Source organism: Hipposideros armiger, unplaced genomic scaffold (assembly GCF_001890085.2).
Source record: "Hipposideros armiger isolate ML-2016 unplaced genomic scaffold, ASM189008v1 scaffold_1192, whole genome shotgun sequence".
In the NCBI taxonomy this organism is placed as follows: domain Eukaryota; kingdom Metazoa; phylum Chordata; class Mammalia; order Chiroptera; family Hipposideridae; genus Hipposideros; species Hipposideros armiger.
Window position 1 is genome coordinate 48,635 of NW_017732542.1, and position 24,125 is coordinate 72,759.

At 48.1% G+C, this 24,125-nt stretch overlaps 1 protein-coding gene and 1 long non-coding RNA gene across 4 annotated transcripts in view; one reads left to right on the forward strand and one right to left on the reverse strand.

Moving 5' to 3' along the window:
- NLRC3 (NLR family CARD domain containing 3) overlaps positions 1–24,125 on the forward strand; it is a 40,590-nt gene that overhangs the window by 11,284 nt on the left and 5,181 nt on the right. The window contains exons 2-20 of one of the 3 annotated variants that reach the window (XR_002122779.1): positions 5,028–5,120; positions 5,915–5,976; positions 6,240–6,441; positions 6,569–8,318; positions 9,288–9,374; positions 12,307–12,390; positions 12,849–12,932; positions 14,379–14,462; positions 15,748–15,831; positions 16,444–16,527; positions 17,219–17,302; positions 17,686–17,769; positions 18,377–18,460; positions 18,961–19,044; positions 21,138–21,221; positions 21,651–21,734; positions 22,371–22,454; positions 22,889–22,972; positions 23,288–23,664. Coding sequence is in view for 2 of the 3 variants with exons in the window: in XM_019632896.1 (XP_019488441.1) it covers positions 6,264–6,441; positions 6,569–8,318; positions 9,288–9,374; positions 12,307–12,390; positions 12,849–12,932; positions 14,379–14,462; positions 15,748–15,831; positions 16,444–16,527; positions 17,219–17,302; positions 17,686–17,769; positions 18,377–18,460; positions 18,961–19,044; positions 21,138–21,221; positions 21,651–21,734; positions 22,371–22,454; positions 22,889–22,972; positions 23,288–23,378 (3,198 nt within the window). In the remaining variant the exon portion in view is untranslated. Of the gene's footprint in view, positions 1–5,027; positions 5,121–5,550; positions 6,442–6,568; positions 8,319–9,287; positions 9,375–12,306; positions 12,391–12,848; positions 12,933–14,378; positions 14,463–15,747; positions 15,832–16,443; positions 16,528–17,218; positions 17,303–17,685; positions 17,770–18,376; positions 18,461–18,960; positions 19,045–21,137; positions 21,222–21,650; positions 21,735–22,370; positions 22,455–22,888; positions 22,973–23,287; positions 23,895–24,125 lie in introns of those variants that run through there. The other 2 variants (XM_019632896.1, XM_019632897.1) reach the window with 2 other exon arrangements.
- On the reverse strand, positions 9,381–21,206 carry LOC109376776 (uncharacterized). Its single transcript, XR_002122781.1, has 3 exons — positions 20,239–21,206; positions 12,126–12,242; positions 9,381–9,569 (listed from the first exon to the last, which is right to left on the reverse strand). It is a non-coding gene; the product is annotated as an uncharacterized LOC109376776 (long non-coding RNA).

A 24,125-nucleotide genomic window follows, 5' to 3' on the forward strand; every position in this document is an offset into this window, starting at 1 on the left:
CCTCTGGCATCCCAAGCCAGTTCTTAACCGTCGCGCCACTCGGCCGGCCAGAGAGCACATGCTCTTAACAGCAAGGTTGCCGGTTCGACTCCTGCATGGGATGGTGGGCTACACCTACTCGCAACTAAGATTGAACATGGCACCTTGAGCTGAGCAGCCGCGAGCTGCCGACAGGCTCAGTGTGCAACAAGGTTGCCAGAAAACCCACCCTAAAATTCATATGGAATCTCAAGACACCTCAAATAGCCAAAACAATCTTAAAAAGAGGAACAAAACTGGAGGACTCACACTTATTAATTTCAAAACTACTACAAAGGTCAAGTAATCAAAACAGTGTGGTATCAGCAGAAAGACAAATAGATCAATTGAATAGAAGAGACAGCCTGGAAAGAAACCCTCCCCTATACAGTCAAATAATTTTTGACATAGGTGCCATGGCCATTCAATGTGGAAAGGACAGTCTTTTCAACAAATGGTGCATGAAAACTGGATATCCACATGCAAAAGAATGAATTTGGACCCTTACCTAATACCATATACAAATATTAACTCAAAATGGATCAAGGACCTAAATGTAAAACCTAAGAAAATAAAACTCTTAAAACACGGGACAAAGCTTCATGACACTGGATTTGGTGATGTTTCTTGGATATGACACCAAAGGCATAGGTAACAAAAGAAAAAATAGATAAAGTGGACTTCATAAAAATTAAACCATTTCATGCATCAAGACATTATCCACAGAATAAAAAGGCAACCACAAGATGGGAGAAAATACTTGCAAATCTTATATCTGATAAGGGGTTAATGTCCAGCAAATATAGAAAACTCCTAAAACTCAACAATAAACAACAAAAACAACCTGATTCAAAAATAGGTAAGATTTGAACAGATATTTCTCCAAAGAACATATTTGAATGGCCAATAAGCATATGAGAAGATGCTCAACATCACTAATCTTTGGGGAAATGCAAATCAAGACTACAATGAGATATTGCCTCACACCCATTAGGATGGCTATCACAAAAATAGAAAACAACTACTGGTGAGAATGTGAAGAAATTGGAACTTTTGTGCACTGTTGGTGGGAATGTAAAATGGTAAAGCCGCTGTGCAAAACACTGTGGCAGTTCCTCAAAAAATTAAAAAAGAATAACTATATAACCTAGCAATTCCACTTCTGGGTACATACCCAAAAGAATTGATCGCAGAGTCCTGAAGAGACTTTTTTGTACACCCATGTTCATAGCATCATTATTCACAAAAGCTAAAACATAAAAATGACCCAAGTATCCATTGAAAGGTGAATAGATAAGCAAAATGTGGCATATAGGTATATTATTCAGCCATAAAAATGAATGAAATTCTGACAGGTTACTACATGGATGAACCTGAAAACATTATGCTTAGTGAAGGAGGCCAGGCATAAATGGACAAATATTATATGATTGCATTTACTTGTATATGAGGTACTTAGAGGAGTCAAAATCATAAAGACATAAAGTAGAATGGTGGTGGCCAGGGGTTGGGGAGAGGGCAGAATGGGGAGTTATTGTTTAGTACGTATAGAGTTTCAGTTTTAAAAGACAAAGAGTTATGGGGATGATGGTAGTACAACAATATGAATGTGTTTAATACTACTAAATTGTATACTAAAAATGGTTAAGATGGCAATTATATTTTACCACAATTTTTAAAAAGTGAAAAAAATTGTAGATCTTGTATTATTCTGTATATAAGAAATTTTAGAAAAGGCAAAAGTAATCTATAGTGAAAAAAAGCAGACCAATGGTTCAGGGCCATAGTGGTGTGGTTGGGATAGACTGCAAAGGGGCATGAGGGAACATTTTTTTGGAAAATGAAATGTTCACTGTCTTGATTGTGGTAGTTGTTACATTGGTATAACATTTGTTAGAACTCATCTAATGGTACACTTGAAATGGGTGTATTTTATTGCATAAAATGATACCTCAAAAAAGCAATTAAAACTTTTATGACTTTAAGAGACAAAAATACACTGTGGACATTTTTCCAGTTTGATATTATTATTTTTTATGGCCACATAGTTTTTCACTGTATAACTGGGCCGTAATAATTTTACCAATCCTCTTTGGATAGAAATTTAGATTCTCCTCCTTCAATTTCTTGTTCTTATAAACAATGTTTTAGGATCATCCTTGTAGTTACATCTTTGTGCACTTGTCCAATTATTCCTTTAAGATAAATTCCAAGAAGTGGAACTTCTGAGTCAAAAGATATTTAACGGCAATAATGACAAATTATGATCCAAAATTGTACTAATTTTCACTCCCACCAACTATAAGATTCCCATTACTCCCACATTCTTACCAATGCAACCTGTTACATCATTATAATCTTTGCCAATTAGACAAATGAAAAATGACAGTTCATTGTTGTTGTTTTTATCATTAGTGATTTGAGCATATTTTCAGTACCTTGGTCATTTATACTTCTATGAATTATCTGCATCCTTTTTTCTATTTTTGTTTCCATAATTATCTGTGTCTATAATTCTACTTGATATTAAGATATAAGATATTACTTATATCTTATTGATTTGTAAAAGTTCTCCATATATTAAGGATATTGATGCTCTTTCATGCATGTTGCTAATGTTGTCTCCTGGCTTGAGGTTTTCTTTCCATTTTACTTGTGGTATTTATTATTACTTAGAAATATTAAATTAGGACAAATCTGTTTATCTTTCCCTTTATGACTCCTGGATTTTATATCTTGCTTTAAAAAGCCTCCATTACACAAGAATATCTTAAAATATTCTCTCATATTTTCTTCGTGTGCTTTTATGGTTTTGTATTTATAATTTTAACTCTTTAATCCAAACTGAAATTTAATTTTGTGTTCAATGTGAAGTAAAGCTCAAAAAACTTTTTTCATAGTCTAGACAATTGCCCCAACACCATTTCCACTGATTTGAAATACTATTTTTGTCACATTACCAAACTTCTTCATATATAAATATGTATTTGTTCCTGGATTCCATATTATGTTCTGTTGACTTATGTATCTGTTCTTGTGCTAGCCCACCCTGTTTTAAATAGCTTAATATAAATGGAAGATTGTATTCAAGAATGTAAAGTTGGTTCAATATTAGAAAATCTATTAGTACAGCTCACAGGTTAAAGCAGAGATCTGATATACATCAATCATGTCACTCCATCCAGTGGCTTCCCACCCCACTTAGAACAAATCTAAACTCCTTACGACAGTGACCAGGTCTCAACCCCACTCTGACCTTGGCTCCTTTTGTGAACCCACTCGTTCATTCACTCTGCCCCAGAAACTCTGGCCTTTTTCTGTTCTTCTAACACATAGGGCATTTGCACCTGCTGTTCCCCTAGCTCCTTGCACGATTAACTCTATCTCACCTTTCAGATCTCCACTTATATGTCATTTCCTGACAGAGGCCTTCCCTGGCCACTATGACTATCACATCCTCTGCCGCCTAGACCACCAGTCCTCTCCATCACTCAAACTGTTTATTTCATTCACTAATCACCATCAGGATTGCCTTGCTTATTTGTTTTCTTCTTTATTGTCATTTTTGCTATCACCACACTGACAGGGGACTTTGTCATATTTGTTCACCTTCACATCCCCAGGGCATGGAACATACAACAGGCACTCAATAAATATCTTCTGGTTGCATGAATGAATGGAAAGAAATCATGCAATATCAGTATTGCTAAAAAGTCATTTGCTAATTTAACAGACATGCCTAATATATATTTTTTAATATGTAAAAATACTATGAGGCACAGTTGATTATACAGCACAGCTTTGGTGTCAGTGAAGCTTTGGTTTCTATCTTAACTCAGCTGCTTCCCTGTTGTGGATCCTTGGGCAAGTTATTTAACCTTTCTGAACTTCAATATCCTTGCCTATAAAATGGGAGAAACAATGGTAATAAGAGTTGTTACAGGAAGTAAATGAAATAAGTACAGTGCTTAACGGAATGTCTGGAACACAGTAAGCCTTCAGTAAGTATTATATAATGTTATTTGAATGGTAATAGGAAATGAGAAACGGAAGGAATATTTTCCAAGAGGAGAAGAGAACTAATTAGAAATCTATCACAAATATCAGGCCTAACGGTTTGGGCTGGAACCACTCCTGGTAGAGTCAGGAGTAAGACAACGGTGCCTGCTACAAGTGCTGTCCCTTAACAGCACTCGGGGGAAGCAGTGGGTCTGGTCAATGTAGAAACATTGTTCAAAATGCGAGTTACAATTTTAGAAAACAGATGAAATTATTTGTATTGCAGTAATTCAAAAGCCTGAAGAGAATGAACTGAAGAATGATGAAAATTAATGTTAATATTTAGTATGTTGATGGGACATGAGATAAAATACACAAAAACTGTCTTCTTAGATACCAACAAAATTCATAACAACAACACAAACTATTTAAAAATACCTAGACACAAAGAAGAAATTGGCAAGATTTAGATGAGGAAACATAGTTTTACTAAAGGATCTAAAGGAAGCCCTTAATAATACATTAATGTGACTTCAATAAAAATCCCATCTGTTTTTTGCCCCCCTTAGTTTTAAACTTTAGAAGAATAAAAGACTGAGAACACCCAGAAGGATTCTGGAAAAGTATGAGTGACCTTGCCTTGGCCTATTTCTAATGTTCCCAGGTTAGTTCATCTACTTCAAATTCATTGCACTCAACTCTCCAATACCACTATGAACTGAATGGCTGGAAAACGCTATTTTACTTGTTGGTAAGCTTCTTTGAGCATTTTCCAGGTGAAAAGGTTCATCTTGAATTAAAATGCCCGGGAACCCCAATGCAAATCCAAGGTCAGGGAGTGTGTTGGGTCCTTGGGGCTGTAGCCAGTGAACCCCTTTTAAGTGAGTAACATTGAGCCCCAGAGAACACAGGGCTAGACAGCATGGTCAGACCTGGTTCAATGAGCTGCTGCACCCAAAGCAGCAGCCGTGACTTCTGCCCAGCCCTAAGTCTTGTTTTTTTTCTTCTAGACCCCTGGATGAGAGACGGCCAACCCCCACTCCATGAGTTCCTAAGGCCCTGCTGGAGGGGCTGGCATGGGCCATACATCCTGTCCACTGCAGGTGAGAAGAGGGGTGAGTTGGGGCATGCTTGGGGGTCCTCAAGTGTCCACCTTAGCTGAAGGAGGGAGACCCAGGGATCCATTCACGTCCTCAGAGAGGAAAAGAAATGTGAGCAGGTGGGACTCAGACATGACTTTGCCTCTTAGTGCCTCTGCAGTAGAGAACAGTGCTGCCTGTGGGTCAGGCGGCCCGGGAAAACAGGGTACGAAATGTAGCTGCTCTGAGGACCAACTTTCCCCTCCTTTTCGACTCCTCCATTTTTTTTTTGTTTCTTTTTTAATTAGTAGACTTATATGTTAGAGCAGTTTTAGGTTTATAGAAAAATTGAGGGAAAAGTTGAGAAACATTGAGCACAGAGATTTACATATGCCCCCGGTCCCCCCCACTCATGCCCCCCCCAACCACTATGCACATCCCTACAGAATGGCACATTTGTTACAATTGACGAACCTACATTGACATGTCATTATCACCCAGAGTGCATAGTTTACATTAGGGTTTTCTCTTGATGTTGTACGTTCAACGCATTTGGATAAAATGTATGACATGAACCCACCACTGTAGTATCACACAGAGTAGTTTCACAGCCCTAAAAATCCTGTGTGCTCCACTGGTTCATCCCTCTCTCCTCACCTCAAACCCCTGGCAATCACTGATCATTTTACCGTCTCCATAGTTTTGCCTTTTCCAGAGTGACAGAGTTGGAATCAAACAGTATGTAGCCTTTCCAGATTGGCTTTTCATTCTTCCTGTCTTGTGAATGGACCTACTTAAAACTGCATCACCATTTCTAGGTTACAAATGAGGACACCACGGCTCAGAGAGCTCAGGCGGCCTGCCCAGTGTCACATAGCCAGTAAGTGGCAGAGCTCTGGTTCAAGCCTGGGCCCCAGTTCTTATCCATTTGGCCCCCTGATTCCAAGCGATGCTCCTGGCATCAGAGACTACTCTCACCATCCAGGAAAAATAGCCCTTCCAGCCTCTTTCCAGGAGGCCTGTGGACCACCAGCTGAGGGAAGAGAAAGGGTGGGTCCCCACACATCCCTGGGAGGCTCCTTACCGATCTCAGGCCCCTAGGCAGGGAGACAGCAGCAGGAGGTACAGGCCTTGTCTTCACAGCTCCTGGTAGCAATCCTGGACTCCATGAGGAAGCAGGAGTTGCGGATGGGCGGGGAGGCTGGCCAGAGCCATGGTGCTGGCTCCCCAGCAGAGCAAGTGAAAGCCCTCGTGGACCTGCTAGCTGGGAAAGGCAGTCAGGGCTCCCAGGCCCCACAGACCCCCAACAGGACACCGGACACCCCGCTGGGTCCTCATGGCAATGGTAGGCAGATGGAGGGCTATTCCCAGGCCCTCTCTCCCCCCACCTCCCTTCGACCCCCAACCCTATCCTCCCTCACCTTCCCTTCCCCTGCCCTCCCCTGCCCTCCCCTCTGGCCTCTGTCCTACAGACTTGAGGATACAGAGGCACTGGGACGCCCTGCTGAGCAGAGCGGGAGGCGGCCTGGGGCCAGGCGGCCCCTCACCCAGGCTGACCAACCTCCTGCTGGTGGAAGGCCTGACAGACCTGCAGCTGAGGGAACACGACTTCACCCAGGTGGAGGCCACACGCGGGGGCTGGCACTCCACCAGGACCATCGCCCTGGACAGGCTCTTCCTGCCTCTGTCTCGGGTATCCATCCCGCCCCGTATCTCCATCACCATTGGGGTGGCCGGTGTGGGCAAGACCACCCTGGTGAGGGAATACATCCGCCTCTGGGCCCGTGGGCAGGTCGGCAAGGACTTCTCGCTGGTGCTGCCTTTGACCTTCCGGGATCTCAATACCCACGAGAAGCTGTCTGCAGACAGACTTGTCCGCTCTGTCTTTCCACATGCCGGGGAGTCCGGCGTGGAAGTAGCAGACCTGGCCAAAGTCCTCCTTATCCTGGACGGCCTGGATGAGTGCAAGACACCTCTGGACTTCTCCAACACCATGGCCTGTACCGACCCCAAGAAGGAAATTCAGGTGGACCACCTGATTACCAACATCATCCGAGGCAACCTCTTCCCAGAACTTTCTGTGTGGGTCACCTCCCGCCCCAGCATGGCTGGCCAGATCCCAGGGGGCCTGGTGGACCGGATGACTGAGATCCGGGGCTTTAATGAGGAGGAGATCCAAGAGTGTTTGGAACAGATGTACCCCGAGGACCAGGTCCTCTTGGGCTGGGTCCTGAGCCAGGTGCAGGCCAACAGGGCCCTGTACCTGATGTGCACCGTCCCAGCCTTCTGCCAGCTTGCGGGGTCGGTGCTGGGCCACTTGTGCCACCACAGGCGGGGGCCCCAGGACACAGAGCTGTGGCCTCCAAGGACTCTGTGTGAGCTCTACTCTTGGTACTTCAGGATGGCCTTCGGCGGCGAGGGGCAGGAGACGGGCAAGGCGAGCCCTCGCATTGAGCAGCTGGCCCACGGCGGCCGCAAGATGGTAGGGACGCTGGGCCGGCTGGCGTTCCACGGGCTGGTCAAGAAGAAGTATGTGTTCTATGAGCCAGACCTGAAGGCATTCGGTGTGGACCTGGCTGTGCTGCAGAGCGCTCTGGGCAGCTGCTTCCTACAGCGAGAGGAGATCCTGGCCTCCTCGGCAGCTTACTGCTTTGCCCACCTGTCCTTACAGGAGTTCGTGGCGGCCGCATACTACTACAGCGCGTCAAAGAGGGCCATCTTCGACCTCTTCACTGAGGGTGGCATGTCCTGGCCCCGGCTGGGCTTCCTCACGCATTTGAGGAGTGCGGCCCAGAGGGCCGTGCAGGCTGAGGACGGGCGACTGGATGTGTTCCTTCGCTTCCTCGCGGGCCTCTTGTCTCCACGGGTCAATGCCCTGCTGGCTGGCTCCCTGCTGGCCCTGGGCGAACACCAGGGCTCCCGGATCCAGGTGGCTGAGCTCCTGCAAGGCTGCCTGCGCCCCGACGTGGCAGTCAGCGCCCGGGCGGTCAATGTTTTGCACTGCCTGCATGAGCTGCAGCACACGGAGCTGGCCCGCAATGTAGAGGAGGCCATGAAGAATGGGGACCTGGCCGGGCTGACTGGCCCCCAGCACCGTGCCGCGCTGGCCTACCTCCTGCAGGTGTCGGACGCCTGTGCCCAGGAGGCCAACCTGTCCCTGTGCCTCAGCCAGGGCGTCCTCCAGAGCCTGCTGCCCCAGCTGCTCTACTGCCAGAGCCTGAGGTGGGTGCCAGGGTGGGGTGTGCAGGATATGTGGGCAGAAGAGAGCGCAGAGGAGCTTCTATCATGCCCCTCTGCATCAGTGTCCCAGGGCTGCTATAACAAAGAACCACAACCTGGGTGGCTTGAAACAATAGAAACGTATTCTCTTCCAGTCTGGAGTCCAGAATCCAAAATCAGGGTGTCGGCAGGGCCACGCTCTCTCTGACACCAGGGGAGGATCCTTCTTGCCTCTCTAGCTTATGATGTTGCCAGCAATCCTTGGCTTATGGACGCATCACTCTAGTCTCTGCCTCCATGGTCACATGGCCACCTTCTCTGTGTCTGTCTTCACATAGTGCTCTCCTTGCTTGTAAGGACACCAGTCATATCAATGACAGGCCCACCCACTTCAATATGGCCTCATCTTAACTAATTACATCTGTGATGACCCTATTTGCAAATCAGGTCACATTCTTGAGGCACTGGGGGTTAGAATGCCAGAATGTCTTTTGCGGGGACACAGTTCAACCCATAACACACTGCGAACCATCCCTGCACTGACAGAAGTCACACCCACTCACTCCACCCTCAGCTCATCTTCTGTCCACTGCTCTAAACTCTAACAGGGGATAAGGGGCTGTTTGTAGGGCCAGGGCTATTCAGGACCTGAGAGCAGCTTCCACGTCCTCAGAAGGAGGAAGATTAGCAACTGGTGTCCCGCATATGCACACGGTGTGTGGGGTTGCTGGGCAGGCACCTCTCTGGGTAAGAACCCCAGGACTTATGCCACTGAGCCTCCCAGTTCACCTTTGTAAGCATGGTGGGAGTGCTGGCTCAGACCTCTGAGTTGCATAGGGAGACCTGCACAGGGATGGAGAAGAGGGGAAGGGAGAGGGTCCCAGTCTGGGCCTCCTCTGCTGCCCCAATGCCAGGCCTCATCCCTGACTGTGGGTGGTGGTACCACTCACTATTGCTGTTTCTCCCGACCAGGCTGGATGCCAACCAGTTCCAGGACCCCGTGATGGAGCTGCTGGGCAGCGTACTGAGTGGGAAGGACTGTCGTATTCAGAGGATCAGGTAACACTGCCCCAGGAGACCTCACCCAGGGTGCCCGTCTGTCTTTCAGAGTCTGGGGGCTCCTTTCCAATCCTCCTCTCTGCTCTACTGGCCAATGGTGCTTTCAAGGAGTCGTGTCTTTGAAGCATTTGTCTCAGGATGGGGACTGCTTATTTCTGCCCATTCCAGAAGGTTCCTGAGGCTCTGGTACCTCATCTGTAAGAAGAGAGAAAAGAATGGTGGGGGTCAGAGGCTATGGTAGACATGGAAGCACTTCTCCAAACACTGTATGTATTAACATGGTACCAGGTTCAATTTTCTCTAAACTCCTCTCAAAGTTTGCCCTCAAGAAGTATTTTGGGCACAGGATTGCATCTTTAAATAAAATTTAAAATTTCTTAATTAAAAAATTTAAAATTTAAACATTGCATCTTTAAGGTAATTAGATGAAAAGTTTATATGCTGACAGAAGAACAGCTCTTCGTGCTTATGAAATCTCTCCTGTAATAATTTCCAACTCGGAGTAATGCCCTGATTTGTAGTTGAAATGCTGCCATGACCTGAGGGTGGCTTTCAGAGAATTAGGGAGGTGAGTTTGGAGAACAGGACCCAGAGAATAAGTTTTTATCCTCTCACAGGCTGGCTCTGGGTTCTGAAATAATCTTTATCTGAGGAGACAAAAATGTAGAATGAGTCAGGAGCAAAACAGTAACTGAGGACATTGGTTAGAGTGATAGTCTCTATGTGACCTTGTACAGATACCTCAGTGCCTAAGGAAAGTAAAAAGGAGGTTAAAATAGCCAGTACCTGTAAGTTCAGGGGTCACCATGACCATCCTCAGGTTCAATGATTCACCAGAACACACAGGTCTCAAAAAAGCTGTCACATCCATAGTTACAGTTCATTACATTGAAAGGATACACGTTAAAATCTGCAAAGGGAAAAGGTGCATGGGGCAGAGTCCTAGAGAGACCAGGCATGAGCTTCCAGCTGTCTCCTCCCAGTGGAATCCTACAGACAGCACTTCCTTCTCCCAGTGATGACATGTGATGACACACACGAAGCGTTCCGACCAGGGGAGCACACTTTAGCCTTGGTGTCCAGAGTGTTTTTGGGGGGTCGGCCACGAAGACATGCCTGGCCTCCTGCATATTGACCTTATTCTCAAGCCTCACCAGAGGTTAAGTTGACACTGCATGGTCCAAGGTCCCCAACATAAATCACACTGTGAGATTAACTATTCAGCAAAACCCAAGGCCCCCAGGTAAGCAGAGACATTCTTATCAGGCAAGACATTCCAAGGGCTTGGAAGTCACCCCTCAGGGGCTGGGGTCAAGTTTAATGCTTTCCTGCACACTGCCTGCTAGAGTCCTTTTGAAGCTCCAGTGAAAGTGCTCAGGACAAGACAGGCACAGAGGAAGCACTGTATAAGGGCAGCTATTAGCAGACTCCCTTTGTCTTGTTAGCCAGAGATATAAATGCAATCCAGTTTGAAAGAAACATGATAATGACAACTTCTCATTATTAAGATTTTTTTCTTCATGAGAGCCTTCAGCAAAGTAGTCAACTTCAAGTGTTTGGCTTAAAGGAGTCTAGATAGTGCTCAGGAATGTCTCTGAACAAAGCAAAATATTTCCTCTTCTATACCTCTCTGGTCCTCGTGCCTGTTTGAAATGCCCAAGGAATCTTGCACAAAACATACACGGCTCAGGAAATACCAACTTATAAAATGTAAAAATCCTGGAGGTCATGGGCATGGACAGAGGCGCTCTAGAACCTGAAAGCATTTATATAGAAGGTGGTCTGGATGAATGGTCTTCAAACTTTACGCAGTAGAACCCTTTTTAAAGTGGCATATCAGGCAGAATCCCAGTAAGTCAGAGAGACAAAGGGGGAAGCTGCTGGGATCAAAAGAAGAGGGGATGGGGGTGGGGGGGGAATGACAGGTCAACTCAGTTGGTTAGAACATCGTGCTGATAATACGAAGGTTGCTGGTTTGATCCCCGCATGGGCCACTATGAGCTGCAATCTCCTTAAAAGAGTCAACTATGCCATTGTAGCATGAAAGCAATGTGTAACCAATGACCATGGCTGTTCCCCAGTAAAAAAAAAAAAAAAAAAAGAGGGATGGGCCCAGAGCCCAAGCACTTGGCTCCCTCTCAGACTCCTAATGGCTCCTGAAGTGTTCCTGTGGAAACTTAGGTGCTCTTGAAACACAGTAAGAAAAGCACTGAGGAATCGAATTGTATCCTGTGAGACTGCCCCATAGTTTTAAATATCTAAGAAACATTGAACCTCAGCAGCTACAATTTCTGAAATTGGGTATATGAAGCAACATTAGGTTGACCCACCAGTATATTCCTGGAATCGCCATTTCAAGACAGATACAGATGTACTTTTTTTACTTTAAAGTTAGTTCTGTAATAACTATGCTTTTCCTTTCTTGCATTAAAGAAAGGGCTGGAGCCAGTGGTATGCTGGAACTATGAGTTTATGAGAGCTGACTGTTAAATTTTCAGGAATTTTTGCAAGCTGTGAGTGCTTGAAATTGGCCATGGTGGAAGTATATACAGCATGGAAAATGGCCAGTGCTACAAATCAGGGGTTTTGTGGTAGACTTCCATGTGGTAGGGTCCATGTGGTAGACTTCTGTAACTACCTGTCCACTTTGTTGTGTTGTGTGCAAGCTGTTTTGCTTTATTCTGGCCAAACTTTTCCTTGGGACCCTTTGCCAGCATGAAGGTCTGTCTGTCCACTTTGGCCCCACCTTACCTGGCTCAGAAGTTATCCTGGGCCTGGCAATCTGTTCCAGGGCTCACCTGATCTCCACCTGTATCCAGGCCCTGATGATGCTGGTGAGGCTGAGGGGTTTGGATCATGAGCCTGGAGCTGAGGAAGAAGTGATGAGATTTACAGACTTGCAATAACCACTCCTCTCCCTCTCCTTGGGCAGCCTGGCTGAGAACCAGATCAGTAATAAAGGGGCCAAAGCTCTGGCCAGATCCCTCCTTGTCAACAGAAGTCTGACTGCTCTAGAGTAAGTACAACGCCAAAGGCCAATCTTTCACCATTGGGATAGGGAGCACTTGTGAGACATCTGGTGACGTTCCCTAGACCACAGTCTCCCCTGGGTAGGTTGGAGGGACAGTTAAGCAAGCAAAGTCATGGTTCCTGCTCAGCTGTTGGGACTCCTCCAGGAAGCACCAGAATTTCAGCTCTGAACCTGGTGTTATTCTCTCCACACTTGGCCCAAGCCCACTAGCCCATCAGATCCTGCTTACTTCTCCCAGTCACATGGGGCCACCTTCAGAAATTCCTTCCTTGTTTGCCTACATAAGGATCTCTGACCCAGTTTCACCAAACACGAAATCCTAATCCCTGACCCTTTCTTTTCAAGGAGCATAGATTTAAAGGTCAGTGTAATTTCTGTTCTTCATTCCCTCTTTGGGAATTGAATGAAAAAGAATGGTTCTGTCTCTCTCTTCCTTCCGCCAGCCTCCGCAGTAACTCCATTGGACCGCAAGGAGCCAAGGCGCTGGCAGATGCTCTGAAGATTAACCGCGTTCTGGCCTCTCTGAGGTACATGTCACCTGCTACCCCCTGGAAAGGGAACAGAAAACCTTCTCCTCAGGTACCACCCATGGAGTGGGAGGTGATTTAAAATGGCAACCATGAGATACCAGCTCCCACTCAGTGGTTACCACAGGATCTTGTATCCTAAGCAAATTTCCAAGTTCCAGGTCCTCTCTGGTCATTGTGCTTATCCGCATTGAGCAGGAGATAGAGGAGAAGATAGCAGGTACATAGAGGTGGAAAGGCAAAATAATCAATGAGGGAAATTTCTTGTCCTCCATTGAGTGAGAAATCCCCAAGGCTATGATGTCAAAATATTTACTTGAGGTGTTTTCCAAGACACTGAAAGCCCATCCTCCAGAAGATTCCTGTGGTATGCTATGCTCCTTTTAGGGGCCAGTGGTTGTAGCCATCCTTTGTTGAATGTGTACCTTCATTTTGTTTTGTTTTGTTTTTTCACTGATTTTTATTGAGGTGAAATTCATATAAAATTCACCATTTTGAGGTGTGCAGTTCAATGGCACATAGTACATTCACAACTGTGCCACTATCACCTCCATCTAGTTCAAAATATTGTCATCACCCTAAAAAGAAACCCTGTACCCATCAGCAGTCACTTCCCATCCCCCCCCCTTCCCTTCAGCAACCACCAATCTGCTTTCCATCTCTGCGGATTTGCCTATTCTGGATATTTCATATAAATTGAAGCATACAATAAGACCTTTGGTGTCTGTCTTCTTTCACTTAACATAATGTTTTCAAGGTTCATCCATATTAGTATGGATTAGTAGCCTGTATTAGTCCTTCATTCCATTTTATGACTGAATAATATTCCATTGTGTGGATAGACCATATTTGTTCATTTATTCAGCAGTTAATGGACATTTGGGTTGTTTCCACCTTTTGACAAGGTGAATAATGCTGCTATACACATTCGTGCACAGTATTTGAGTACCTGTTTTTAATTCTATTGGGTACATACCTAGGAGTAGAATTTGCTTGGTCACATGGTAACTCTATGTTTAACCTTTTAAGGAACCTCCAGACTGTTCTCTGCTACAGCCATACCATTTGACATTCCCACCAGCAGTGGATGAGGGTTCCAATTTCTCCACATCCTCACCAACACTTGGGTGCTGTGGCTTTTAGCTGTAATCAGGACAACCTAGCTATTGTTATCCCACTACCATGGGCACCTTGTGCCTAGTCAGCAGGCAAGTGCTTAGAGACCCACAGGGAAACCTAAGGCCAAACAGGCAGAGAGAAGGGTCAATTGGTCCCTAGTTCCTGTGTGGTAGACAGTGAGAGCAAGTAGTGTCAAAGCCCCTTCTCACTGAGGTCAGGTGCTGTCCCCCTTGGCCACTGGTGACACTGTGGTGGGGGTTCAGGCCACCACTGGGTGCCTTTCGCATTATGCCCCTTTAGTGATACGTCTGTTCCTCGCATCCACAGCCTCCAGAGCAACAGGATCAGGGATGATGGTGCCAGGTCCATGGCTGAGGCCTTGGCTGTCAACCGGACTCTCTCCGTGCTGCAGTGAGTAGACATGCTGGCCAGCACAGTGCCTCCTCTGTTCTCTCCTTCTCCAAGGGCCTCTCTGCCTGTTTTCTGCAAGGAGGGATGGATGGGCCACGGTCCTGAGGCTTTCTGACCCATCGGGATAGCCCCTGGAAAACTAGATGTCCATTGCTTTTCCAGAGAACAGGTGTTGGGAAATAATTAAAAATAAAGCCTCCTGCCAATCCAGAAAATTTTCTCCACAAATGTGGGAAAGACGAAACAGCTTTATTACTTGAATAAACATTCAACTAGACTGCAACATGCATCATAGGCAACCACCAATGAGATTGCAAAGACAGAAAGAAATCATACCCTTTTCCATAGCCAAGCAGCTACAACCCGAGATAAAAAACAACTTGTCCTCAAGTAAGAGGACTGGACAGCACCATTTGTCACACAGTTTGTCCTAAATTAGCCTGGTAGTTGGGTAGCCATCTGTGTTTGTTAATTGCCTTTAGCCAAAGGAAAGTTAAAACCTTTTATCTTCATGACCTGCAGGTACTTACAACTTGGAGCCTGTGCTATATCTCCTTTGATGTGTACATTTCAAAGAGATGGCCCCCAGGCCCTTACAAAAGACATTCCTACACTCTAAACCCAGGCAAGAGTTTTTTATGTAGCTTTTAAAAAGATGTGCATATTTCTCAAAGGGACAGGGAAAGGATTTACAATTGCACAAGGAAATGCTCTAAGAAAAGGGAGGGGGAGGTCTTTTTCCTTTTAGGAACCAAGGGAAATTCCCTTTTGTTTAGATTACATTTAGCCCCCTGCAAAAGAGGTCCTGCCCTGCCTGTTCTCCTAGGATGAGCACAGGGGTTCTCCTGTAACAGCTCTTCCTCCAGGTTTAGTATAAGAAGAAATAGCTTTTAGAGAAGAGGAACCATAGTGGAGAGTCTGTCCTAGGAAAACTAGGATTGGGAGGCAGGCTGCTGGTTGGTACACATGGAGGTAGCTGTTGAGTATTGAGAGGGTTGGATGGGTAAGGGGCCAGTGGGACTTGTACATGGAAGTCCCCACTCAGGAGGTTGCTGGATATTATGTGTCTGCTAGTCGCTAATTTCCAGCTTCTGACAATGGAGGGCCCAGCTGCCCTTGCCTCTTACTCTCCACATAATGTCAGTCTCTTTGCATCACGTTGGCAACAATCAGCTGACCTTTCCTGGATACCCTCCCCCCATGCTGTGACACGGAGATGGCGCTCAGTACTCCTTGGCCTAGGAGTGGCTGTGGCCAGCTTTGCTGAAAGGCTCCTCTCCCACAGCCTGCAGAAGAACACCATCGGGCCCATGGGAACCCAGCGGATGGCAGATGCTCTGAAGCAGAACAGGAGTCTGAAGGAGCTCATGTGAGAAATGCAGAAGGGCCAAAATGGTATCCTCAGTGACTAACAAATGCCCAGCCCATCATAATATTTGTGAGCATGGGAATAGATGGATGGATGGATGGATGGATGGATGGATGGATGGATGGTTAGATGGATAGATAGATGGATGTGTGAGTGGATGGATGGATGAATGTGTGAGTACACAATAGCTGACTTTGGACTCCAAAGCACTAGACCAGGAGGATAAAGACCCAGGTTCCCAGATTAAATGAGCCACAACTGTCTCAGGCTCACATTTCCTGCCTTCCCAGCTATCAGAAGAAAACAGCATTTCCTGGCCACCTTCACATAAAGTATCACAAACTCCTCCCCCTAAAAGGTTGGCCCTGCTCCCTACCCCCGTGCCCCCTGCCTCCTGCCTCCTGCCAGGGAGCCAAGGACTTTGCTACCGTTATCAAGGAGCAAGTGGTCACTTGCAGAGGCCACTGGCGAACCAGCCTCATGCAGGAGAAACTGTGCACTGGGCACCCTTAAGACAATACATGGCCCTCCCTGGACCCTGATCCCCAGGCCCCACCCTGCCCGGCTGCCCCAAGAGGCCGGCTCACCTTCCCCGTGTCCCATCTCTTACAGGTTCTCCAGTAACAGCATTGGCGATGGAGGTGCCAAAGCCCTGGCTGAGGCCCTGAAGGTGAACCAGGGCCTGGAGAGCCTGGAGTGAGTCTGCCTGACCACCCTCCAGGAGTGGCAGTGGGCAGAGGGTGACTCCGACCCCACCACACCTGGGTTCCCCATCCAGTAGATGGGCGGGTCCTGGAGGAGAGCTGTCAGTCAGGGCCACTTCCCTGGCAGAACCCAACCATCCACCAACCCTGGGTTTACCGCGATCTCAATGTCTCTCCCTCTATACATACCCCACTTGTCCCACCCCACCGGCTCCATTTTCCTGGACAGTAGGGGTTAGTGTTGGTTCTAGAGTTTTCAGAGTGACAAATACTGAGTGCTCGTTAGAAGCTGGTACAGGTAGCCAAAGGGGGGTCAGCTGCAGTGGCCTTGGTGTGGGGTTGGGGAGCTCGACACTGCCCCCACATTGGGGAGACCCAACCGTGCTGCTTTCTGTGGGGGCTGCAGACACCACACCCCCCTCAAAGGCCATTTGAAGCCACCCAAACTAAGGCAGAGTCTAAACTTTGGGGCTGGTTTTGCTAGACCCACCTGCCCTGACCTAGCAGGGACTAGAATGTGGGGGATGGTAGAGAAAAGAGGGATGATGAGAAGAGCAATGTAGGGTGGCACCTGCCTCAGGGATCCCCCAACTCCCTGTTGAACTCAGTGCATCAACTGGACTAGTGTCACCCTCTGGATCCTGGGACAGTCACATCAAGGGCACCCTCTCCTCTGTCCACAGCCTGCAGAGCAATTCCATCAGTGACGCAGGAGTGGCAGCGCTGATGGGGGCCCTCCGTGCCAACCAAACCCTCCTCAGCCTCAAGTGAGTCCCACCTTCCCTCTCCAACCAGGTACCCCTGTGGCCAGGGAATCTAGAGGTACTGTGGGACTCGGAAGGCAAGGCTGGCGCTGGGAAGTCCACAGCTACCCCTGCAGGCTGGTTATGGGGAAGATGAATGGTTGGGCAACTTGGTTCTAGAGCTGGCATCCTGCACACTTCCTGCTCTCGGGAGGGCAGGGGCAGCTGTGGCCCTCGGTTCTGAGGCTCCCTTTAGGCACCCAAACACGCCTGCCTGTCCCCCACAGCTCTGGAAGGCCAGGTCCCACCGGAGATTTCTCTGGTTCTGAAAGCCTGAACACCTGGGCTTGTCTCCCCCCGAGGCCTCATTGGCCTGGTCAGCAGCTCAAGGTCTTCTCTTTCCTCAGCCTGCGAGAAAACTCCATCAGCTCAGAGGGAGCCCAGGATCTGGCTCGAGCTCTCTGCACCAACAGCACCCTGAAGAACCTGGAGTACGTGAGTGGGGGGCAGGCTGTGCTCCCTAAGGTTTCTTTATGCCCAGGGCCTCCTCCGCCCAGAGCACAGGGTCTGATGGGCCAGGCCCTTGTCACCCTTGCCCTTGTACAAGGACGGAGAAGGGCCTGGCTGGGAGGGGGTGGCCAGGAGACCTGGCCCCTGGTGGCAACCCTGACACAACTTCCCCACTCTCCTGTCATACATTACACAAGGATGCAGTTAGCGGTGACTCTGCCTGACCTCCTCCCCCCTGTCCTGTGGTGATGGCCAAGCATGTGGAAGGGGTCATGTCATGAGGGGCAGCATAGTACAGGGATCAGGAGTGGGTCCTTGGGCACCTCTGACACCTCCTTGTGGGTGATCTATCCTGGAACCTCCCTGAACTGAGGCTGCGCCCACCCCCATGCAGTTGTACGGATTTGGTACAATAGTCGAGGCACACGCCTGGCACAAGCAAATGCTCCATCAGCGTGAGCTCGGCCATCCTAGCAGATCCAATGCAGTCTTTGAGTTGAAGGGGGGAAGTCTAGACTCCCCGGGGAGCAAGGACAAGGGACCTCACTGCCAGCTCCTGCTCACTTGCCTCTGTTCCCCTCTTCCCAGCCTGACAGCCAACCTCCTCCAAGACCAGGGCGCCCAGGCCATCGCAGTGGCAGTGAGAGAAAACCGCACCCTCACATCCCTTCAGTGAGTCCTCGGCGCCCCCACCCACCCCGTCTCTGGTCCCCTCTGCAGAGCTACAGGACTACACCCAAACCACCTGTTGCAGGAGACCAAGCCCAGCTTTAGGTGCCCCCACATTCTCAGGGGCCTCCTGCAGGCTGCAGGCAGGCACCTGCAGAGGCTGCTGGCCCTGCTCCCTGCTCTGCTTCCTGAGGATGATCCACAGAGAGGCCAATGGGTGCCCACGGCTGTGCCTCCGTGTCACAGGCTTCACTCAGCGGCCATCGGGAGCCTTTATTTGAGCCTGTCCCTGTGCCCACCCATAACCAGAGGGTGAATGCTGATCCCTTGGGACCAAGCCCGAGGAAGACTGCAGTTTTGCCCATCAGTGGCCAGAACCCTTCCTGCAGGGACTCGATCCCCTAGTGTCAGACTCTCCTGGGAGGAGCCCCCTCTTTCTGGAGCCCCAAGACCTCCTGGGCTCTGCCCTGGGTGACACGGTCATATGGTCTGTGTCTGCCCAGCCTGCAGTGGAACTTCATCCAGGCCAGTGCCGCCAAGGCCCTGGGACAAGCACTACAGTTCAACAGGAGCCTGACCAGCCTTGAGTAAGTGGGGCCTCCACAGGGGCCACGGGGAGGGCAGGGGCGCAGGGGGATCTGAAAGCGTGGTGCCCACCAGGTGCAGGGCTCATGCCCTCAGCACACAGCCTCCTCTGCCCTAAGGCCACAGGCATGTTTCCATCCTCATCTGCTTTTTAAAAATAATAACAGCTTTATTGAGATATAATCTACCCATTTAAATGTGTACAATTTACTGGTTTCTAGTATATTCAGCTGCGCAACCATCATCACAGTCAATCTTAGAACATTTCCATCCCCCTAAAAGGAAACCGTATCCATCAGCAGTCACTTCCCCTTCTCCCCTGCCCCTGGCAACCACTAATTTACTGTCTCTATGGATTTACCTCTTCTTGACACTTCATATAAATGAAATCACACAGTATGGGGTCTTTCGTGACTGAGGTCTCTCATTTAGTATGTTTTCAAGGTTCATTCACATTGTTGTATGTGTCAGTACTTCATTCCTTTCATGACGAAGTAACATTCCACTGTATGGATGGCACACATTCTGTTTATCGATTCATCTTTTGATGAACACTTGGGTTGTTTCCAATTTTTGGTTATTATGAATGCTGCTGCTATAAACATTAATGTACACGTTTCTGTGTGGACGTAAGCTTTCGGTGGTCTTGTGTACATATCTGGGTACGGAATTGCTGGGTCAAATGGTAACTGTTTAACCTTTTGAGTCTCATGTGCTTCTGATGCTGACTACTTTTCCCTCAGTTTCCAGGATGTTCTATCTCTGGCATAGTTCTTCTGTTTGAGTCTGAAATACTGGTGTTCCTCAGGGTTTTGTCCTAGGCCACCTTCCCTTGAGTGACATTTATTTTCTGGAAGCGCTCCTCCTCTCCCAGGTTCCAATTGCCTTCAAAGTCCTGATGGCCCCACCTCTATATCCCAGGTCTCTCTCCTGAGTACCGAACCCATGTGTCCACTGCCCACTCCGCACCTCCCCTTGCATGTCTCACAGGTGCTTCAAATTGCCTGGCTTATCTTCTCCACAAGCCTGTTTCTTGGTTCCCCATCTCACGAATAGAACCAGCCAACCAACTATGCCAAGTAGATATACTGCCTTCATTCTTTTCCAAGTCCAGTCGATTCATTTCCCAGTGCTATCGATTCTCCTCCCAATGTCCCACCCCCATGGCCACTGTCCAGACCACCAGCGTCACTCACCTGTATCACCACAGCAGCCTCCACACCCAGTTCATCCTCTCATACTGCTGGCCAACATCTTTCCAAAACACACATCTGTCCCTGTCCTGGTGAGACGTTTCAGTGCCTGCTCAGTGCCTGCAGAGGGAAGCTGACCTTTAGCATGGCTTCTAGGGCCCCCAAACATCTACTGCCTTTGCACCCCCTCAGCCTCACCTCGTACTCCAGACTTGACTCAATTTCACTGGGTTCCTTAGATGTGCTAGGCCCTCTCCCCCATCTCTTATTCAGGTTTTGGTTCAGAAATTGGTTCAGACCTATTTCTTCTGGGCAGCCTCTGTGATCACCCTGGGTTGGGAGACCCTGCAGGGTCCTCCCTGCAGGCTGCATGAGGTCTCTGGTGACTGCTCATGTAACCATGTCTTCCTGCCTGAGTTCCAAGTGGGCAGAATTGGGCTTGCTAATACACAATGAACAGTCAATGTCTGTTAAAATCATTACGCAAACTGCTCCCTTAAACACGCCAGAGTCCACTTGAACTAAGCTCAAGGGCCAGCTACTTCTTCCAATGTGGAAAAGATGAAAAACGCTGACTAGTAAGAATAGCCGAGGGATCAAGGGCTTCAATTTAGTTTTCTGGTTGGCTTTGAAAAGCATCCCCTATTTTGTCCCAAACCCTTGGTGACAGTACTTTCACATGTCCCTTTTCTTGTTTGCTTCTCGGGTCCAGGCCCCAGACCCCTCTACATGTTCATTAGGAGGCCATGGGACTGCATTGGCCACATGGGGTGACCCTGGGAGTCTAGTCTATAGTGTGTGTGTTCTGAATTAAATAGAAGGTCCAAGCTCAGCTAAGCACATCATGCAAGAAAGCCGGCCCTGTGCCCCATGCACCCCGGGGTCACTCTCAATGTGTTCAGTTTACAGGAGAATGCCATCGGGGATGAAGGCGCCTGTGCAGTGGCCAACGCGTTGAAGACAAACACAGCCCTCACTGCTCTCTAGTAAGTCCTGATGTGCACGGCAGCTCAGGGAGCCAGCCCTTCACCACCCTTTCATATAAAACACCATTTCTGTTACCCAGTCAAGGAAAGTGTGTTCGATTTTCCTAATATTAGCAATCATGCAGCAAACATCTAGAAAGTTAGAATTAGGGGTACAGGGAGTGTTCTCCCCAAAACTCTCAGGGAAACTACCTCTACTTCCTGTGCCCACAGTATCCAGATCTGTCCTAGACACCAGTGTAGGTAGGAGATGCAGTGTTCTTTGGACAGAGCACAGGTCAACAATTTTCAGTGTTATTTCACCACTTTCAGCCCTAAGTCAAGGGGTGGTGAAAACAAAGGATGAGTATGGACGGAAGCTGGGCCTGGGGCAGGTGGGAGGGCTGAAGAGGCACAGACTTTCTGTGGTGACAGAATCTTCTCTTATAGTCTCCAGGTGGCCTCCATTGGTGCCTTGGGGGCCCAGGCCCTGGGAGAGGCCCTGACTGTGAATAGAACCTTGGAGATTCTCGAGTAAGTATTTCAGTCTCTGGCTGCAGTCTCTTGCCCAAAGAAACCAAGCTGTTGATTCAAAATGGATATGGAAGAGAAATAAAATGTCAACTTACATGAAACTCACCAATCATTTAAATAGCTTCACTTAGATCAAGCATGCCCCAGCTGTCCCCTTCGCACTTCGTCCTATTCCCTGGGAGTCACTGTGGTTGGTCCTCCTCTCCTTGAGTACCTGCTCTTCCTGGTCTGGTCCAGGCTGAACACATCCCGAGGCCCTGGTGTGGTCTGTGACCACGGATCTAGGTCTTTGAGATCCAAGAGTTTGAGGCCTCAAGCTCTGTGGGGCTCTCAGGCATGTCCAGGTCATCCCTGCTCCTGCAGTTCTAGGATGCCAAGCACACAGGGACCGCCGGACAGTGTCTCCTCTACCTAGTTCTCCTTTCTTTGAAATGGAAAAGGAGCATGAAGGCTCCAACCACCAGCCAGATTGGGTCAGCTCACCCCCTCCTGAATGTCCTCGTTTGCTCCCCAGGAGTGAGGAAGGAGCAACCTAACCCCATGGCTGCTGAGTCCACACTGCCTCTATTCAGTAGCCCACGCACATCTGAAGATGTAGCATTGTCATTGTGCCTTACCGTTCCTCTTTCCTGACAGCTTAAGAGGAAATGCCATTGGGGTGGCCGGAGCCAAAGCCCTGGCAAACGCTCTGAAAGTCAATTCAAGTCTCCGAAGAATCAAGTGAGTGGTTATAGGGTCCTACCTGTGCCCAAGAGCAGACGACTTCTGCTGCTGGAACCTCCCCCATGAGATAAGATGCTCTTGATTTCCTCTGTAGCTGCTTCCTTCTGAATAGAAATAGTTCAGACTGTTCTGGTTACTATAGTCCGAATATAGCTGCAGATGATTTTTGTTCATTCTGCCTAGCGTAAGTCAGAGGTAAGTTATTTAACATCTGCTTTTTTGGTCTTACACCTTTCATGGCACTTGGACAGAACCACCTGGCTCCCTGTAGACTCTGGTCTCAGGGTTAAACACCACCTTGCTGTTGCTGTGGCACCAGTGGACATATCTGCTCCAGAACTGCCCAGCATAATGAATGCAATGCTGCTTCCTGGGGTTGTTCTTCAGTACTAAATGGTTCACTGTGGTGTCTCCATCTTTTCTCTGCCTAGCCTTCAAGAGAATTCCTTGGGGATGGATGGGGCAATATGTGTTGCCAATGCACTGTCTGGAAACCATGGGCTCCAGCACATCAAGTGAGTGGGGATCAGAAGTATCTGCGCTTTCCTGCCATTCTCGTTCACCTTTAGAACTGCTCCCAGGTCAGGCCCTACCTTCTGCCCGATTCTCAGAGCCAGCTGACACCCAGGCTCCTCAGTAGCTCTGGAAGGGAACCTGGTATAAGAGGAAGCCATTCAGAGCCTTGTCCATAGGAGGGATCCAAGAAGCACAAAGGTTTCCCCCAGAGTTCTGCACTTTATGTAGTGGCCACCTGCTCTTTACTAAAGCAATCCTACAGGCCTCTAGCCCTTCAGCCAATATCTTAACTTGTCCTAATTCTTCTCTTCTAGTCTCCAGGGAAATCGTATTGGGGAATCTGGTGCCAGGATGATTTCAGAGGCTATCAAGACAAATGCTCCCTCATGCACTGTTGAAATGTGAGCCAAACCAGTTCCTGGTGGACCAGGCAGGAGGATGGGCAGAGACACAGCTAGAAGCTTTCAAACAAAAATACCATTTTCCAGGGTGCCTTCCTGTGGTCTGGGAATGCCACTGACCTGCATGTTAGCTGATCTCGGGCAAGGAGGCAGGAAAGGTACTGCCAAAGGTCATGGGCACCTCTCCTGGTCCAGGGTCAGTCCGGGCCCTCTTGAGATGGACACTCTGCTATGGCACACAGAGGTCTTCCACCAAACAACCCAGGAACCTAGGCTTTAAAGCTCAGCAAGTAAGAAGCTAGTCTGAATTTATTCATACCTTGAGGTCTTCATGTGACCCCAACTTTGTTTTTATTATTGCCTTTTTACACTCACTTAGTGAAAATCATCCCCCTCCCCCTGGAATGAGTTGCCATCTTCCAGCCCATTAAGAGTATCAACTTGGTAGGGGCCGGCCGAGTGGCTGAATTGGTTAAGAGCTCGCTCAAGAGTTTGAGTTCTGAGCAACAACGGTTTGATTGCCGGCCCGAGCTGAGCAGCCGCTGAGCTGCCAACAGGTGGCAGGATGGCTCAGCTTAAAAAAATAAAATAAAATAAGAGTACCAACTTGGCATTGGTGACAGAGGGGACCTCTCTTTCTTTTCTCAAAAAGAAAAGGTTTTAGGAGTATGGTCCTTAAGAGATATATGGGAAAATTATGGGAATTTTTTGAAGAGAAATGAAGGCTTTATAATTATAGAATTCTGGAGAT